This window comes from Schistocerca americana, chromosome X (genome assembly GCF_021461395.2).
Source record: "Schistocerca americana isolate TAMUIC-IGC-003095 chromosome X, iqSchAmer2.1, whole genome shotgun sequence".
Taxonomy (NCBI): Eukaryota; Metazoa; Arthropoda; class Insecta; order Orthoptera; family Acrididae; genus Schistocerca; species Schistocerca americana.
Genome location: NC_060130.1, coordinates 708,421,661 through 708,439,646, shown reverse-complemented (window position 1 = coordinate 708,439,646; position 17,986 = coordinate 708,421,661). Strand labels below are relative to the sequence as shown.

At 44.4% G+C, this 17,986-nt stretch overlaps 1 protein-coding gene across 1 annotated transcript in view; it reads left to right on the top strand.

Moving 5' to 3' along the window:
• Positions 1-1,924: 1,924 nt before the first annotated feature.
• Positions 1,925-17,986, top strand: part of LOC124555531 (src kinase-associated phosphoprotein 2-A-like) — a 247,144-nt gene continuing 231,082 nt past the window's right edge. The window contains exon 1 of the mRNA XM_047129485.1: positions 1,925-1,981. Coding sequence (XP_046985441.1) covers positions 1,948-1,981 — 34 coding nt within the window. The 5' untranslated portion in view covers positions 1,925-1,947. The remainder of the gene's footprint in view (positions 1,982-17,986) is intronic.

The following is a 17,986-nucleotide window of genomic DNA, read 5'->3' as shown; positions in this document are numbered from 1 at the left end:
AGTGCTCAGAGCCATTTGAACCATAGCTTTATGATCACTGATGCCGTCCTCTACGTTAACTCATTTGGGGTCTAACACGTTACTCTCGAAAGATAGCTCTCTATCTGCTCGAAGTAATTTTCAGACAAGACACAAAAACTACTGTCCTATGAACCTCACAAGTCCCTGGCACTAGATTTGGTCACATGACGCTCTCATTCTAGAGCTAACAAATTGAAGTCTCCCTCTATCACATAACGTGATCAGAAAACTTAATCACGTTATTCTGAAAGTTCTCTCTGAAGCGCTCTTCCACTACTGCTCCTGCGCAGGTGGTCTATAAAAGCATCTGGTTATCACGTTTCACCCATCTTTGATGTGTAACTTCACCAGATTATTTCATTTTCTGTATCCGTAATAATCTCACTAGATATTATCGAAATCTTTAACGCAATTAATACGGCGCCACTAGTGGCTTCTAACCTATCGGTGTGGTTATCGTTGCTGCTTCTGGTTTCAACCACCTTTCTGTTCCTAATACTATCTGGACATTATCGTCCAAGATAAGTGATACTAACTCTGGGACCTTATAATTGATGCTCCTGGAGTTTACTAATATCATAACTCTTTTATATTTCCAGCTTGTGAGGGCAAGCGTTCTGTGAAAACAATGTGGCTAACAATAGTGCTCAGAGCCATTTGAACCATTTTTGAGATGGTTCTCGTTAACAGACAACTGTTTTAGCGGAAAGATGATACTTCTAGATAAATGCCTAGAAAATATACAGTTAAAATTTCAGCAATTTACTGCGGTTATTTATTACTTAGATTTCGAATCACACTGGCTTTTACGTGCGTATATTAAGTGTACATGTAGGGTAACTGAGCGTGTGTATCTTAGAAACTGATGAAAATATCAAGAAAATTTTCATGATTATTCGAGATCGGGATCTTAGGATTATACCGTAGTAATTTCGATAGTTTACTTACCTGGAATTGAAATAAAGCAGTATTAATTTTACACCGCAGACCTTATTTTACGTGCAGTCGGTCTTCCCGCGAACCATACGCGACTGGAACAGGAAAGGGAGGTAATGATAGTGGCACGTAAAGTGCCCTCCGCCACACACCGTTGAGTGGCTTGCGGAGTAGACATTTGCTGGGTATAGCCGATTTGGTAGCCAAAAACCATGCTTTACGATTTTTTAGGAACCGTCCATTAACTTAATGGTACCTCCATAAGCACGTTAGGGCCCACCATGGATCACGTATAATGCAAAAAGGACCAACCGATCTCGCGGTTATAGGTGCGCAGTCCGGAACCGTGCGACTGCTACGGTCGCAGGTTCGAATCCTGCCTCGGGCATTGATGTATGTGATGTCCTTAGGTTAGTTATGTTTAAGTAGTTCTAAGTTCTAGGGGACTGATGACCACAGCTGTTAAGTCCCATAGTGCTCAGAGCCATTTGAGCCATTTGACCAACCGATTTGATCGATCTGCCTAGGCTGCAGGAAGTGTGAAGTATTCAAAATTTGACCCTTTACTGTAGGATAGTTACAGTAAGACGATTCCTCCGCAGGGTATACAAATGATCCGTAGCTCAAGGGCTGCCCGGAACACTTGACCCTATCTTTCTGTCACCAACAGAACCGGAGGTATGAGCCCCAGAAAAAGTCCAGTTTTTATGCGGTGCGTTTTGGAACATGTTAGGTAGCGCATGCCGTCGATTTGTCATTTGTCAGCATCTGCCACTGTACCTGTCATTCGGCTGAGCCGCGAGCAGCTGGTAATGCGGTGACGTCTGTAGGAAGCAGCGGAAGGAGCGCCGAGGGCGCTGCGGAAGACGCACGGGCGGCGCATGTCAAGCAGCGGCAGCGGCGGGGGCCTCCTTAATAAAGACCGCGAGGTGGGGGGGCGCGGCTCGCGGCCGGCGCTGGCAGTGCGGCCCAGGCGCGCGGCCCGCAGACATGGACGACTCCGCGCTGCTGCGCCTGCTCGCGGGTGAGTCACGCTACACGTGCGCCCACATTTCCTTCTCTCTCTCACCTTCTCAGCGTGCCAAACCGTCTCGGACGTGGTTCTCTTCGTGACGAAACGTCTGCATACGCTCGCATCGGCATCAGCGGTGAACCGTTTATTACTGTGTAAAGCGCTTCATCCGCAATAGACTGTCAAACCACTGTGTGTATCGTAAAATTACTCACCTCGGCGTCATATGTACAGGGTGTAACGGGCATTAGTACACTTATTTTTGTATGTGGTACCTTTATACGCACACACCAGTGTGCTGGTTGTTTATTCTCTGCGTGTAACTGTCTTCCCATAAACACAACACGAACTTTGCGACCTGATGTTTTCTGCACGATCGTAACTGCACCACTAAGTGGACTGTGCCTGTCACTATAGGCTAAACGTTTTGCGTCCACGCTTCAACACCTGATCTGCTGTCTAGGGGGAAATAAGGATTAATGGTTTACCCTTGCCACATGTGCTTGCAGATACTGACAACCTAAAAATATACTACTCCTAATAGCTACAATTATTAGTCTGCAACTGACGTAAATAGTGAAGTAGTGTTGTACAGTACACCTTCCTCGTCACCGGTAGAAATATCTGCACTTATACCCGTTAACCCATATATATATATATATAATGTGTGTATATGTGTATGTATGTTTGTGTTTATGGTTTCTTGGGAAGATCTGGCTACTGCTTGTTCTTTCTCTTCACCAGAAAGTCCTTTGTAACATATTTATATTACTGAGTGCGTGTCTCTCGACACAACAGCGAAATGGAATACACTGTTTTTAAGGCTAATGATGAATTTGTTTTAGGCGACGCTCGCTATCTACTGTTTCACTGTAGACTGTGACCAGTTTCGAAAGTGAAACTGCGAATGCCAGATGGCAATGTTGCCTCCTTACGCCTCACCCCCTCTGCGACTCATATACAATTAACCCTAGATCACAAAACCCTCGTAAAATTTACGATTGCAGTTGTACCAGTTCGCGCCGGCCGGAGTGGCCGTGCGGTTAAAGGCGCTTCAGTCTGGAACCGCGTGGCCGCTACGGTCGCAGGTTCGAATCCTGCCTCGGGCATGGATGTGTGTGATGTCCTTAGGCCAGTTAGGTTTAAGTAGTTCTAAGTTCTAGGGGACTGATGACCGCAGCAGTTAAGTCCCATAGTGCTCAGAGCCATTTGAACCATTTTTTTGTACCTGTTCGCGGTTCTCGACAATCCGGTATTGTCAGTATAGGGGGTAACACAGGGCATTTTGTACTTATTTTTGCATGTGATATACCACTGGAGACCTTATAATTGTAATTAACTAGTACATAAACTATTACTCTCTTTCTTCAAAATATGGAGTAGTGAGATTTACGATAGCTTTGAAACAATGTAAATCCCCCCCCCCCCCCTTTTTTTTTGTTCTGGGCTTAAAACCCTGTAAAGGAATGGCTAGCAGTGTCATAAACACTCTGTCTTATGAAATAGTGCTGAATTATAAAATATCAATTGCCTTAAAACAGCAGAATAATGAATCCCTTAATAAAAAATCTATATGCAAACATTGTTTTCGTGCTAGTTACCAGGTCTAGTAAGCTCACGTTACGGTTGGAGAGCGAGGACTGTTTCCTAATGTAGAGATTCATCTCCGAGAAACGGTGTTAGTTTTCCCGCCACTACACGCTCCATTGATTTCGTAAGTCTTTCTGATCCCCCATTTTCGTCCAAACCTTACGATCCACATCGAAATCGAAGAGCGGAACGGGGTGCTGTTGGTTCTGAGGAGAAACGTGTGAATAGACATCTCTCATATATCGTAGGAATCTTCGACGTGTGTAGTTTCATGACTACGGATACACTGTGAAATATAGATGGGCGGTCAAAATTTCGACTTCGAGTAGTATTGTTTCATGTTTAGTCGACGATCATTAATTTCTATGCTGATGCTTCAATCCCTTGGATGTAAAATTTTGTTTAGGCCCTCTTCTCAGTGATCATATTAGGGAAAAAATTATTGGCTACTTGAGAAACGTTTTAGATTTCACACATATAGGATAGACGCAAAAAATCAAATAATGAAGACGAATTATATTGCACTAACTAGTAATAGAGCTTGGGAGCTCAATAGTTACACACCAGACAACATACGCGGTTCGACGTGCTGTTGATCATAGCATAGCATAGCATAGCATAGCGTCCTGGATTTCCGGAAGGCTTTTGACACTGTACCACACAAGCGGCTCGTAGTGAAATTGCGTGCTTAAGAAATATCATCTCAGTTATATGACTGAATTTGCGATTTCCTGTCAGTGGTCAAAGTTCGTAGTAATTGACGGAAAGTCATCGAGTAAATCAGAAGTGATTTCAGGCGTTCCCCTAGGTAGTGCCATATGCCCTTTGCTGTTCCTTATCTATATAAACAGATTTGGAAGACAATCTGCGCAGCCGTCTTCGGTTGTTTGCAGATGACGCTGTCGTTTATCGACAAATAAAGTCATCAGAAGATCAAAACAAACAGCAAAACGATTTAGAAAAAAATATCTGAATGGTGCGAAAAGTGGCAGTTGACCCTAAATAACGAAAAGTGAGGTCATCCACATGAGTGCTAAAAGGAACTCGTTAAACTTCGGTTACACGATAAATCAATCTAATCTAAAAACCGTAAATTCAACTAAATACCTAGGTATTACAATTACGAACAACTTAAATTGGAAAGAAGACACAGAAAATGTTGTGGGGAAGGCTAACCAAAGGATGATTTTTATTGGCAGGGCACTTAGAAAATGTAACAGACCTACTATGGAGACTGCATGCACTACGCTTGTCCGTCCTGTTTCAGAATACTGCTGCGCGGTGTGGGATGCTTACCAGATAGGACTGACGGAGTGCATCGAAAAAGTTCAAAGAAAGGCAGCACGTTTTGTATTATCGCGAAATATGGGAGAGAGTGTGACAGAAATGATACAGGATTTGGGCTGGAAATCATTAAAATGAGTTTTTCGTTGCGACGGAATCTTCTCACGAAATTCAAATCACCAACTTTCTCCTCCGAATGCGAAAATATTTTGTTGACACCTACCTACATAGGGCGGAACGATCACCACGATAAAATAAGGGAAATCAGAGCTCGTACGGAAAGATATAGGTGTTCATTCTTTCCGCGCGCTATACGAGATTGGAATAATAGAGAATTGTGAAGGTGGTTCGATGAACCCTCTGCCAGGCACTTAAATGTGATTTGCAGAGTAGCAATGTACATGTAGATAGCGCTTAACCCAACTTCCACTTAGGGCATTTTTTCTTTTGCACGTTAGGAATAATAGGTAACGCCATGAGTCAAAAGTAAGAAACGTTTCAGACTGTAGTTATCGATGTCCGTTTCTGTGTGATACAAATGCGCTGCGACACTTGCAAGTGAAACACACAGTATTTGCGAATCGTCGTTGGGTTGTTGAGGGCAGCGGTCGGCGGTTGGGCCTGGGTGTGCTGCCAGGCAGCGCCCGTCGCCTCGCTTAATTAAGGAGACCGGCGCATGACGTATCCGACCCGTACGCCGCGCGCCGCAGCTTCGGCGGAGAGCGTCTGTGTCCGCAGTCCGCAGCCGGCGCACGCCGCCGTCACACGCAGCTCCACTGCCCGCCACGGACTCTGCTGCTCGCCCCGTTACCCGCTACAACGCACGATATGTCCCCTCCTACTTTCGTTTATGAGCAACATCTGCAAGCCCGGAGTTCTTATCCCCTACTGCTACAAGGAAATTTTCAAGACAAGCTAGCGTCAGTCATTATCATTAAGAATTGGGTCTTTTCGTCCTCTCCGAATCCTTCAAAACTGGCCAAGCCATCTCTTCATTGGTCTTCCTTAACATCTTTTTCCTCTTTGTATTATTGGTTTAGTGGTTTTTGCATCTAATACAAGGTTTATACGTTCTATCCATCTCAACTGATATAGCATTATTGTATCAGTTATTTTTTACGTATTCAGTTGTACTCGAATGTCATTTCTGTTTTTATCCATTAAAGTATATCTAGCCACGTATCTAAGACCGAGCGAGGTGGCGCAGTGGTTAGACACTGGGCTCGCATTCGGGAGGACGACGGTTCAATCCCGCGTCCGGCCATCCTGATTTAGGTTTTCCGTGATTTCCCTAAATCACTCCAGGCAAATGCCGGGATGGTTCCATTGAAAGGGCACGGCCGACTTCCTTTCCCATCCTTCCCTCAACCGATGAGACCGATGACCTCGCTGTCTGGTCTCCTTCCCTAAAACAACCCAACCCAACGTATCTAAGGAATGTCGTTTCACACAATGTTCTGCGTATAGTTCCACGAAAATAATCAAATAGGTGTAACCTAATTTATATTTCATTATTTGCACCATATGTAATGTTGCGCCCTGAATATTTAAAAGTATTAACTTGCTCTGTGGTTTGCTTGTCAGTTTCGAACTTACTTGGGTGGGCTGGTGTCCTAAAAATGCCACTATTTTTTCTTCGTAACGGAGAAGTTCAGATTGTAATATCTGATTATTATACCTAAACAAACAACAGTTTCTTGTAGGTCATTTTACTGGTTTTGGCAACAGAAAGAAGTTGTTTGGTACCTAAACCACAAACGGAAGGACCGCAGAATTGTTTCAAATTTCAGGTGCGAAAATATTACACTGAACTACGGAAGCACAGCCATCAGACTAAACAACATGTGATGCCTTCTTCACCACACTGCTCGGAACTTGGAAATGGCCACATACTCTGCAGATAACTGGGACGATTATGTCGCAGGATGCTTTTCATGAGCTCGATACGGCACTATATGCCAGTTTTATTCAGTTTCGAAACGTGAGAAGCTCACTGTCTATATTCGAGACCACTCATGAAGTTAAACTAACCTCGTCCCTCCCGACTGTAGTTACAGAACGTTATTAGCTCACTGGTAACCAGCATTCAAAATATTTTAAAGTAGACCTTTGTGAGTTTGTTGGCGTGTCTTCTGGCAACGTCCAATCGCAATGTTTGATGTTTATGTAACGTTCTCTTGAGATTTGAAACCCAGCGAAGGATGGCAGTGGTTAAGACATAGGGTTCAAAGCGGGAGCAACCGGTTGAAACTGCCTTATGGCATTCCTGATTTAGATTTTCGGTGGTATCATTAAATGACTTGAAAGAAACGAAGGGAGATTAAGATTTAACGCCCCGTCGACGAAGAGATCATTTGGGACCGAGCACAACGTAGAAATGGACAATAAGTGAAATGAACCCATTGCTTTACAAAGGAACTAACCCGATGTTCCATTTATTCTTAAAAAAACCAAGGAAAACCTTGATCTAGAAGGGAATTTTAATTTCGTTCTTTCCGAATACGAGTTGGCTAGTGCCTTAACTACTACGCCACCTCTCGTATAAGGCGAATGGCTTTGATAACTACTTTAGGACAAACTCCAAAAGCACATTGCCAATATTCTTCCAGTATCCAACTAATGAAACGACGACAACTACCTTTTAATTTATATGATGGTGCAGTCCACTATCTACGCACATCGTTATTGAGAGATACATACGTGCGTGAGTGTAGAGCAATACTTAAGTTTTCTACATGTAAATCTAGTTGTTGACTGGTCTAAAATAATTTCGAAGTCTTGCAGGATATTGACACAGTTTCATTAGGACAATTACACTGCTGAAAAAAAAAATGCAACACTCACAAGGACTGTGTTCAGTGGCACCAGGGTGTAATACACTGAGGTAACAGAAGTAGTGGGATAGCGATATGCACATACATAGGGATGGCAGTATAGCGTACATAAGGTATAAAAGGACAGTGAGTTGGTGGGGCTGTCATTTATGTCCAGGTGATCCATGTGAAAAGGGCTTCGACATGATTATGGCCACAGGGCGCGAATTAACTGACGGTTGGATCCCAGACGACTGGGAAACCGGCGGCTGGTCAGAGTACTCGTTTAATTTGGTAAGAGCTGATGGCAGGGTTAGTGTGTGGCCCAGACCCCACGAATCCATGTACTCAAGTTGTCAACGAGGCGCTGTGCAAGCCGATGGTGACTCCATAATGGTATGGGCTGTTTACATGCAGTGGATTGGGTCCTCTGGTCCAATTGAACCTGTCGTTGACTGGAAATAATTATGTTCGGCTACTTGGAGACCATTTGTAGCCATTCATGGACTTAATGTTCGCAAACAATGATGGGATTTTTGTGGATGACAATGTGCCACGTCACCGGGCCACAGTTGTTTGCGACTGATTTGAAGAACTGTCTTGACAGTTCGAGCGATTGACATGGCCACCCAGATCTCTCGACATGAATCGCATCGAAAATTTATGGGGCATAATCGAGAGGTCAGTTCGTGCACGAAATCCTGCACCGGCAACATTTAGCAATAACTGGCAGCTATAAAGGCAACATAGTTTTCTGTAGTGGGCTTTAAACGACTTTTTGAGTCCATGCAGCACAAATTTGCTGCACTACACCGGGCAGGAGGTGGTCCGACAGGATGTTAGCAGGTATCCCATGACTTCCGTCCCTCAGTTTATGTGGATGCCGAGGGGCTCTCACGATTATCGACGATCAGATGGCACTCAGGAGGCCTGTCTGTGCACCCTCTGTGATGATTCTGCAGGCAACAACGGTACTGAGTTTAATGGTAAACAGCGTTTGCTACATTTTTTCTAGAATACAATCATGCCCCACTGGAGAGTACATACTCCTATTGAAGAGGTTAAGGCATTTGCAAGGGATCGCAGTGTGGACCTGCAGGATGCTGGATGGACGTATCGATGGATTGCTGTACATGTTGGGCACAGTGTATCGATGTGTGTCGTTGCTTTCAGAAGTTGTCTGTGGAACATTCCCACACCTGTAGACCTGATTCCCGCTGTCCACGTAGTGTAGATACACATCAGATCGACGTATTATACGAACAGTGGTCGGCGACTAAACGTCATCCAGGGACGAAATCTGAGAACATCCTGTATCAACAACCATTTGGAACCGCCTACTTGCAGCTGGATGACGTGTCTCTGGCGAGGCTGCCACTGACCCCACGCCGCCGCCAAGCATGGCTATTCTGGTGTCGTGAAAGAGTTGACTGGACAGTAGAATGGCACTTCGTTGTCTTCAGTGACGAGAATAGGTTCTGTCTGTATGCCAGTGATGGACATACTAGTGCATGGCGTAGACCTGGTGGACTGTCTGTTTCAGAGTGCATTCGCCCACAACACACAGGTACTATCTCAGGCTTCATGGTGTGGGGGACCATCAGTTACAACTCGCAATCACTTTTGATGTTTCATCAGGGTAAAGTGACCAGTGCACATTACAATGCACAGGTGCTCACCGTGCTACTGCCAGTTTTTTGGAAGGAAGTTGACGTATTTTTTCAACAGGTCAGTGCACCTCCACATACGGCTGCTGCAACTCAACGTGCTCTTTGTGGTACACAAAAGCTGCCCTGGCCAGCAATATCACCAGATCTCTCTCCAGCTGAACACGTATACTCGTTCTCCAGGGCCTGTAAAAACCAAGATGCTTGGGGCAATCTACTGCAGAATGTCATTCGGCAACTTTGTGATCGTTTCCATGGGGAAATACAAACCAACCTTGCCATATACTGGGTATTGGTGCGACCGTTTGGACACCCTTTATTGTGATATGAGTGTCTCATTTGGTCTGAATTTATATCGCCGGCCGCGGTGGCCGTGCGGTTCTAGGCGCTCCAGTCCGGAGCCGCGCTGTTGCTAGGGTCGCAGGTTCGAATCCTGCCTCGGGCATGGGTGTATGTGATGTCTTTAGGTTAGTTAGGTTTAAGTAGTTCTGAGTTCTAGTGGACTGATGACCACAGCAGTTGAGTCCCATAGTGCTCAGAGCCATTTGAACCATTTTTTTGAATTTATCATATACTCCTACAGTGACGAACTACCTGTCACCTCACTTGTCGATGAAACGACCTTATCCCTTGAGGCGCGTCTTTGGCTGAAATATATATATCCTCCGTCTGGTGGGACGGGACTGGTAGGCTGCTAAACTGGAAGTTCAAATTTGACTATAGCGCTGGCGATGGAATCCAGCGGACTGAAAGGTAAGAAATACTGAAACACAAGAGGCCTATTTGTAACCAACGAGCACACCGATTTTGAGTGTAGAGTTCAGGAGATGGTTCTTTGCGAATGTTTCTCTAAATTTAATCTATTTTCCAGTCAAGAATCTAATAATTTAATTTTCAGTATAACTTCGACTCCATACATGCATTGGGGGGCTGCTTGTCACATCACTCCTTATTTGTTCTAAAACTAGTGTAATGGTCTGCCCGAGAATGAGGGATGTGGTACATGTCGACGAATTCATGATGACCTTTTCAGAGGAACGTTCGACCACTCTACATGTGAACACAAGAGCGAGGTAATGCTGTGGTTAAGGCATTAGACCGCATTCGAGGGGAGCGAAGTTCAAACGCATTTTGGGAATTATGTTTTCTGTGATTTTTAAATGTTTTCGCTATTTGAATTCCTACTGTGGTAATAGGCCCGATGGCAGCAACCAAGTCACCGGTCTGCGTTTACAAATTCAAAACTAATACGAAAGCACATTTTAAGACGAAAAACGGTGATAGGCGTAAATCAGTGTTACTGATGTGCCCTTTTATCAGTAATGATAATGGTGGTGCTATCGAGGACGGAAACTGTACTTCAGGAATACATGTATGGAAATCATTGGAGAGGAAGGAACAGACTGTCGAGGCATAGGAATTAGGAGATAAAGAGGAATTCATTTCGGCAATATGAGCGTGGGTAGGACCTTCGTTTGATTCTGAACAGGTTCGATACTGATGGAATGAGTGATCTAAAAATTTATTTTATTTTCTGAGAGAGCCAGGTGATTAAAGCTGCCGTAGGATAGGAAATGGAGAGTTTGAAGATGAGAGGCAGATGAGATATGCTGACTAAGGCACAACAGCAGGATGGTTTCTCAGCGATGAGGGATACGATGGTGTGTGGGACTCAAGTCTACGGGAGACTTAGGACAGGCGAAGAAGCTCTAGCGTTTGAGGTGGTCTAGGAACTTTTTGAACTGATACAAGATACAGATGCGAGAAGATAGTCCAATACAGAAGGGTAGTAGAGATGATTTGGAGTGAGAGTTAGAATTTGGGAGGACTCAAGGTCGTTCACATGTGTGAGAGTGAAGCGCATGAGGGTCTTGTGTGTATGGATGATCGTTCGACCAGTTGTTAGTTTTAGGGCGGTTTGGGGTTGCATTCATATCGTTAGTGGATAGGATCCCAAGTTACTTTTTGATCAATTGTTAGTGCTAGGTATTTTAGTGCTTTAATTTAATGGACTGCACGGTTTAAGACTCTGAGGTAAAGTATGTAGGATGGAGTGCACAGGCGATTTTTCTGTGATTGGTACCTGAGTTTTACCGAGATTTTCAACGTTTCCCATAACTTTCCAGGCAAATAGAGATTTCTTAGAAAAGCCAAAGATGATTTCTTATTGCTTCATTGTTCAATCTGAGTTTCTGTCTAGTATATAAGGACCCTGTTGTCGATGGAACGTATAAATACTAACGTAGGGTACGGCTAGCAGAACTAAGCCTGCCTTAAGCTCTTTTTCGCTGCTATCCAGCTAATGACACAGTAGATTCATTGACTGTTATCTACGTCTACATCTACAGATACACTGCGTTAGCGACCCCACGTGTGTGACGAGGATACTTCTGGTACCACTATCTCATCCCCTCTTCCCTGTTAAATTAGCAAATGGTGCGTCGTGTCAGTAAACCTCAGTATTTGCTCTAATTTCTCGGATATTCCGGTTCTGGTTATTTCGCGAGACGTATGCGGAAGGAAATAATTGGTTTCTCAACTCTTCCCAGAACATGATCTCTCGAAATTTCTGTAGTAAACCTCTCCGTGATACATAACGCCTCTCTTGTAGCGTCTGCCACTCGGGTTTGTTGAACACCTCCGTAACGCTCTCGCACCGGCTAAACGACCCCGTGACGAAGCGAGCCGCTCTTTGTTGGATCTTGTCTATCTGCTCTATTAATCCAGTCTAGTGCGGGTTCCAAACTGATTAGCAATACTCAATAATCGGCCGAACAAATATTTTCTAAGCCACTTCTTTCTTGTATAAGTTGCAGTTTCTTAAGATTATTCTCGTGCGTCTCATCCTGCTATCTGCTTTTCCTACTATTTGTTTCATGTTGTCACTCCACTGTAGCTCGCTCCGGATGGTTATTGCTTCGTATTTTATGGCGGTTATTGTTTCCCGCGATTTGTCACAAATAGTGTAATTGTACATTAGTGAATATCTTTTCCAGTTTATGCGCAAAATGTTACATTTCTTTACAGTTAGGGCAACTTCCAGCCGCTGCACGCTTCATCAAACCTCTGCAGGTCTTCCTGCAGTTCACTACTTACTGACCACCGCATCATCTGAAAACAGCCTCGTGAAGCTTCCGACGTTACCCGATAGATTATTTATATTTTCACTATAAACCGTAACAGCCTATCGCCCTTCTTTGGGATACTCCTGCGATTACCTACCTTGACGTCTATCGATTTTCTTCCGTTAAAAGCGATCTTTTAAGTTCTATCTATAAAAAAAGTTTTGAATCAAGTCACAAATCTTGTTCGGCATGCGATAAGCTAGTATTTTTTCACGAAATGGCGTGTGGAACTGTACCAGATACCTTTCTGAAGTCGGGGAACACCACCTCAACCTGAGCGCCGATATCTCCAGGGCTCTGGAACTCGTGGAGGAACAGAGGGAGCTGAGTTTCGCAAGATTAGGTTCCTTTCAAATTACGCTGATACAATAGCTCCCTACTTAGCAATCATATACAACCGCTCGCTCACCGATAGATCTGTACCTACAGATTGGAAAATTGCGCAGGTCGCACCAGTGTTTAAGAAGGGTAGTAGGAGTAATCCATCGAACTACAGACCTATATCATTGACGTCGGTTTGCAGTAGGGTTTTGGAGCGTATACTGTATTCGAACATTGTGAATCACCTCGAAGGGAACGATCTATTGATACGTAATCAGCATGGTTTCAGAAAACATCGTTCTTGTGCAACGCAGCTAGCTCTTTATTCGCACGAAGTAATGGCCGCTATCGACAGGGGATCTCAAGTTGATTCCGTATTTCTAGATTTCCGGAAAGCTTTTGACACCGTTCCTCATAAGCGACTTCTAATCAAGCTGCGGGCCTATGGGGTATCGTCTCAGTTGTGCGACTGGATTCGTGATTTCCTGTCAGGAAGGTCGCAGTTCGTAGTAATAGACGGCAAATCATCGAGTAAAACTGAAGTGATATCAGGTGTTCCCCAGGGAAGCGTCCTGGGACCTCTGCTGTTCCTGATCTATATAAATGACCTGGGTGACAATCTGAGTAGTTCTCTTAGGTTTTTCGCAGATGATGTTGTAATTTACCATCTAGTAAGGTCATCCGAAGACCAGTGTCAGTTTCAAAGCGATTTAGAAAAGATTGCTGTGTGGTGTGGCAGGTGGCAGTTGACGCTAAATAACGAAAAGTGTGAGGTGATCCACATGAGTTCCCAAAGAAATCCGTTGGAATTCGATTACTCGATAAATAGTACAATTCTCAAGGCTGTCAATTCAACTAAGTACCTGGGTGTTAAAATTACGAACAACTTCAGTTGGAAAGACCACATAGATAATATTGTGGAGAAGGCGAGCCAAAGGTGGCGTTTCATTGGCAGGACACTTTGAAGATGCAACAAGTCCACTAAAGAGACAGCTTACACTACACTCGTTCGTCCTCTGTTGGAATATTGCTGCGCGGTGTGGGATCCATACCAGGTGGGATTGACGGAGGACATCGAAAGGGTGCAAAAAAGGGAAGCTCGTTTTGTATGCAGATATGATACGCGAGTTGGGATGGAAGTCATTAAAGCAAAGACGTTTGACGTCGCGGCGAGATCTGTTTACGAAATTTCAGTCACCAACTTTCTCTTCCGAATGCGCAAATATTTTGGTGAGCCCAACCTACATGGGTAAGAATGATCATCCAAATAAAATAAGAGAAGTCAGAGCTCGAACAGAAAGGTTTAGGTGTTCGTTTTTCCCGCGCTGTTCGGGAGTGGAATGGTAGAGAGATAGTATGATTGTGGTTCGATGAACCCTCTGTCAAGCACTTAAATGTGAATTGCAGAGTAATCATGTTGATGTATATGATGTAGATGTAGAACTGGATTTGAGGAGTACATGTTGATTATTATACAGGAGATTTTCGTACCCCAAAAACTTCATAATATTTGAGCACAAAATATGTTCAACAGCTTCATAACAGACTGACGTCTGAAATAAAGGCCAACATTTATGTGCGTCTGTCCTACGACGCTTCTTGAAAATGGCAACGACATGGCCGTTTTTTTAGTCGCTAGGTACCCTTCGTTGCTCCAGCAACCTACGATCAATTGCTGCTAGAAGGGGAGCATGATCTTTTGCATAACCTCTGTAGAATCTAACAGGAATCTCAACCGGATGCAGATGCCTTTCCACTACTTTTAGATTGAAGTTGCTTTTTTATTCCGATATCGGTTATCTCAAGATTTGCTATTTCGGCACCCGTGTGGTGATTGAAAGGAGGGACCGTATTACTATCTTCCGCGGGGAAACACTTTCTGAAGACCAGATTCAGTAATTCGCCCGTCTTTCTACCGTCTTCCATTTCGGTGCTAGTATAGTCGCTGAGTGACTGAATAGACGATCAGCTTACTGATTTTACGTAAGACCAAAATTTCTTAAGGTTATTAGTCAGATCGGTTTGCTGAATTTTGCATTCAAATTCATTGAAAGCTTCTCTCATTGCTCTCCTTATGCTCTTTTTCGCTTCGTTCAGCTTATGTTTGTCACCTAGGTTTTGACTCTCTGATGAAGCTCTCTTTGCTTTCGTAGTAACTTTCTATTACGGTTATTAAATCACGGTTGGTCTTTCCTGTTTCTAACAATATTTTTCAGAATACACTTGTTTAAGGCATATTGAAAGATGGTTTTGAATTTTACCCATTTGTTCCGCGCGGTTTGAGGCGTCCTGTCACGGGCTTCGCGGCCACTCCCGCCGGAGGTTTGAGTCCTCCCTCGGGCATGTGTGTGTGTGTGTGTGTGTGTGTGTGTGTGTGTGTGTGTGTGTGTGTGTTGTTCTTAGTATCAGTTAGTTTAACTTAGTTTAACTTAGTTTAAGTAGTGTGTAAGTCTAGGGACCGATGACCTATGCAGTTTGGACCCTTAGGCACACACATTTGATTTACCCATTTGTGCTACAAATCTTTGTCCTTAGAACTGAGTATTTGATGTTGACCACTCATATACTCTGAAATTTGTTTCCTGTCACTCTTGCTAAACAAATGTTTTCCTAACTTTCTCAGCATTCCTTATAACACTTGCAGTTGTTGATGCTATCATAACTTTATGCCGGCCGTTGTGGCCGAGCGGTTCTAGGCGCTTCAGTCTGGAACCGCGCGACCGCTACGTTTGCAGGTTCGAATCCTGCCTCGGGCATGGATGTGTGTGATGTCCTTAGGTTAGTTAGGTTGAAGTAGTTCTAAGTTTTTGGGGACTGATAACCTCAGGTGTTAAGTCTCATAGTGCTCAGAGCAATTTGAACCATAGCTTTATGATCACTGATGCCGTCCTCTACGTTAACTCATTCGGGGTCTAAGACATTACTCTCAAAAGATAGCTCTCTATCTGCTCGAAGTAATTTTCACACAGGACGCACAAACCACTGTCCCATGAACCTCACAAGTCCCTGGCACCAGATTTGATCTCATGATTCTGTCATTCTATAGCTAACAAATTGAAGTCTCCCCTTATCACAGTAGCGTGATCAGAAAACTTATTCACTTTATTCTGAAAGTTTTCTCTGAAGTGCTCTTCCACTACTGCTCCTGCGCAGGTGGTCTATAAATGCATCTGGTTATCATGTTTTATCCGTCTTTGATGTGTAACTTCACCAGATTATTTCATGCGTAAGAACCTCACTAGATATTCCGAATTCCTTAATGCAATTAATACGGAGCCGCTAGTGGCTTCTAACCTATCGGGGTAGAGATCGTTGCTGCTTCTGGTTTCAACCACCTTTCTGTTCTTAATACTATCTGGACATAATTGTCCAAGATAAGTGATACTAACTCGGGGACCTTATAATTGATGCTCCTGGAGTTTACTAATATCATAAGTCTTATATATTTCCAGCTTATGAGGGCAAACATTCTGTGAAAATAATGTGGCTGATCTGCCTCAGAATTTGGCAGAAAATTCACCACTGATCCCAAGGGAAAAAGGGGAGGTGGTCCTCTAAACTAAAAAGTCCCATGTACTCGCCACACGCCCTCCGCTACCACAGTATCCGCTTCCTGTTTGTCCTGCACACCTGGCCCATTTAAGGATGCTCTACAGTTCTCTGCCCAATAGCGGAGGTCTAGAAATACACATCCGATATCGTCACAGAATCATCTGAGCGTTTGGTTTAGACATTCCACAAACCAGAGAACTCGGCTCTGGGTACGATGCTACTGATAGCGAGCTGAGCTTGCACCCTGTGTGTGATGCTAACTGCCTTCACCAAATCAGTCAACCCCCGAAAGGTACGGAGGATGGCCTCATATCCCAAGCGGCAGCATCATTCTTGCTGATGTGAGCCACGAACTGCAACCGGGTGCATCTAGTGTTTTCGATAGCAGCCGGCAGATCCTCTTCCATGTCCCGGATGAGACATTTCCGCAAAAATACCCAGTGCACAACTGCATTCTTTCCCAGCCTGCCTGCTATATCCCTTAGGGCCTCTATTACGCACCTAACGTTGGAAGTCCGAAATGACTAGCGTACTCACCCTCTGCTCTTGTCTGGCCTGGGCAGAAAAATCGGTGACTGGCCCAACTGGAGAGGCATCCCGTGCTGGCTAAATTGTGTTGTCAACAATGGGTAGCTCCTGGTACTTGTTATTAAGTTGTGAGGAGGCAGCAATGCGGCCATTTCGCTTCGCACTTTCACCATCTGCCCAAAGATATGAGAACCCACCCCTGGCCTTAATCACCCTCGAGAGAAGACAGCGCGGCCTGAAACTACGTATCGGAAGATGCAGTGACCACGCGATTTACAGCGGATTCCAACGACACCACTGGTGTTGCAGCTTTCGTTAGTGGTACCTCAGTGTCGTTGCAGCTTTGAGCAGTAGCCCGAAGCCTCTCGGCTGTGGCCAACGCAGCTTCCAGCTGTTTCCCAACAGCGGTTAATCCTCCTTGTGTTCGCACACATTAGCACAGTCCCTGTCAGTTCCATACTGTTTAAAAACATGTAAAAATACAAAGTAGTCAAGACTAATTGAGAAAGAACAGAGACGTCAGAGAGACATAAAATTACATGACTGCAGATCTACTGAGGTTCGGATGCGTGATAAAGAAACTAGCTCTAAAATCTGCCCTAGAAAGTTCTAACTACACGAAGCTCGCAAAACCCGCAAGCCCTTAAAACAAAAATAAATGGCACGCACATAGACATACGTCAACTCACACAAGAGCTAATACAAGACAAAAACGCAAGCACTTACAAAAAGTACACTCATCGTCACAAAAACAGCGGCACCTAAAAGGATGTGACCGATTCACTGCAAACTGGGTGATGTAAGTTGTACACCGTAGCTATGCCAGGTTCAGCTGCGCTGTGTGGGGAGCGTGAGTGGCGCCATGATGTCGTGACCATCGGTTGATATTCGAGGACTATTCAGGAAGTAAACTCCGATCGGTCGGGAAATGGAAACCACAGTGAAAATCAAAAATGTTTTATTTGCAACAGTTTGCTACACCTTCCAGCTACTTCTCTACGTAGTCGCTACTCCGACTTGGACATTTGTCGTAGCGATGTACAAACTTTCCAGTACCCACGTCATAGAAAACAGCCGCCTATGCTTTCCGCCACTTCTCTACGCTGGCTTGCAGTTAGCTCCCTGTGCCAAAACGTT